This window comes from Papaver somniferum, unplaced genomic scaffold (genome assembly GCF_003573695.1).
Source record: "Papaver somniferum cultivar HN1 unplaced genomic scaffold, ASM357369v1 unplaced-scaffold_10903, whole genome shotgun sequence".
NCBI classification, from domain to species: domain Eukaryota; kingdom Viridiplantae; phylum Streptophyta; class Magnoliopsida; order Ranunculales; family Papaveraceae; genus Papaver; species Papaver somniferum.
In genome coordinates this window covers 1-835 of record NW_020619830.1, presented here as the reverse complement: position 1 = coordinate 835, position 835 = coordinate 1, and the positions used below count along the sequence as shown (strand labels likewise).

The following is an 835-nucleotide window of genomic DNA, read 5'->3' as shown; positions in this document are numbered from 1 at the left end:
TCATGTGGCAAACGATTAAGGTAATTGAAAATTTGGAAAAAATATTTTTTGTTACCGGAGTTTTGTATTACTCTTGAGATTTGTCATCAGAGAAAGAAGGGAAGACTTCTGTTTCCCCTATGGGGCCGACAAAATCAAATAAATACGAAGGTATATATGTAAACTATGTTGTATTAGTTAGATTAATCTTTTAAAAAATAGGGTTTTAAAGTTCCAAAAAAAAGTTTTGAAATCAATATAAAAAATGATTAACTAATTAATGCTAATCCTATATACTGGTATATAACTTTAACACACTACTTGTTGCAGAAGTTTAACAGGTTAATAAAAATGAACAAGTGTTGTTTCTCTTTGCATCTTTGTCTTTCTTTCATTTATATATATGTTGATCAAAAACATTTACAGGGCCTAGTAAATTAAAATGAAAATTAAATTAGAGCTCCACCTTTGGCAACCTCAGTAAGCACTAATGCAACCAAACCCAACATTGCAGCTCTACCGTTCCACATTTCAGCACTTGAAGACATCAACCCATCTGATTTTGATTCAACACTGACGCCTTGAGACAACGGTATAAGAGAGGCCACTGATAGCACAACACTGGTTATTACAAACCATGGAAGTCCTCCATCAGCCAATTGTGCTGCGACGTCAGTACCTCTAGCAACTTCTACTCCCATAGCAGCAACAAACCCAATCATGGCAAGTCTGCCGTTAATTCTCTCCGGTGCTGGACCACTGAATGCTAACAAATCGCCAAACTTTGTGCTCATTTTCTGCATGACATAAATAAAAATGATTTTGATTAGCTAAACCACAACCAGTAATTATCACA

General features: G+C 35.0%; 1 protein-coding gene across 1 annotated transcript; it reads right to left on the bottom strand.

The window, feature by feature from the left end:
• Nucleotides 1-325: 325 nt before the first annotated feature.
• On the bottom strand, nucleotides 326-805 carry LOC113328485 (early light-induced protein, chloroplastic-like). The gene has a single exon (XM_026575567.1). It carries the CDS (start codon nucleotides 780-782, stop codon nucleotides 429-431), a length of 354 nt encoding a protein of 117 aa, XP_026431352.1. The 5' UTR covers nucleotides 783-805; the 3' UTR covers nucleotides 326-428.
• Nucleotides 806-835: the final 30 nt, after the last annotated feature.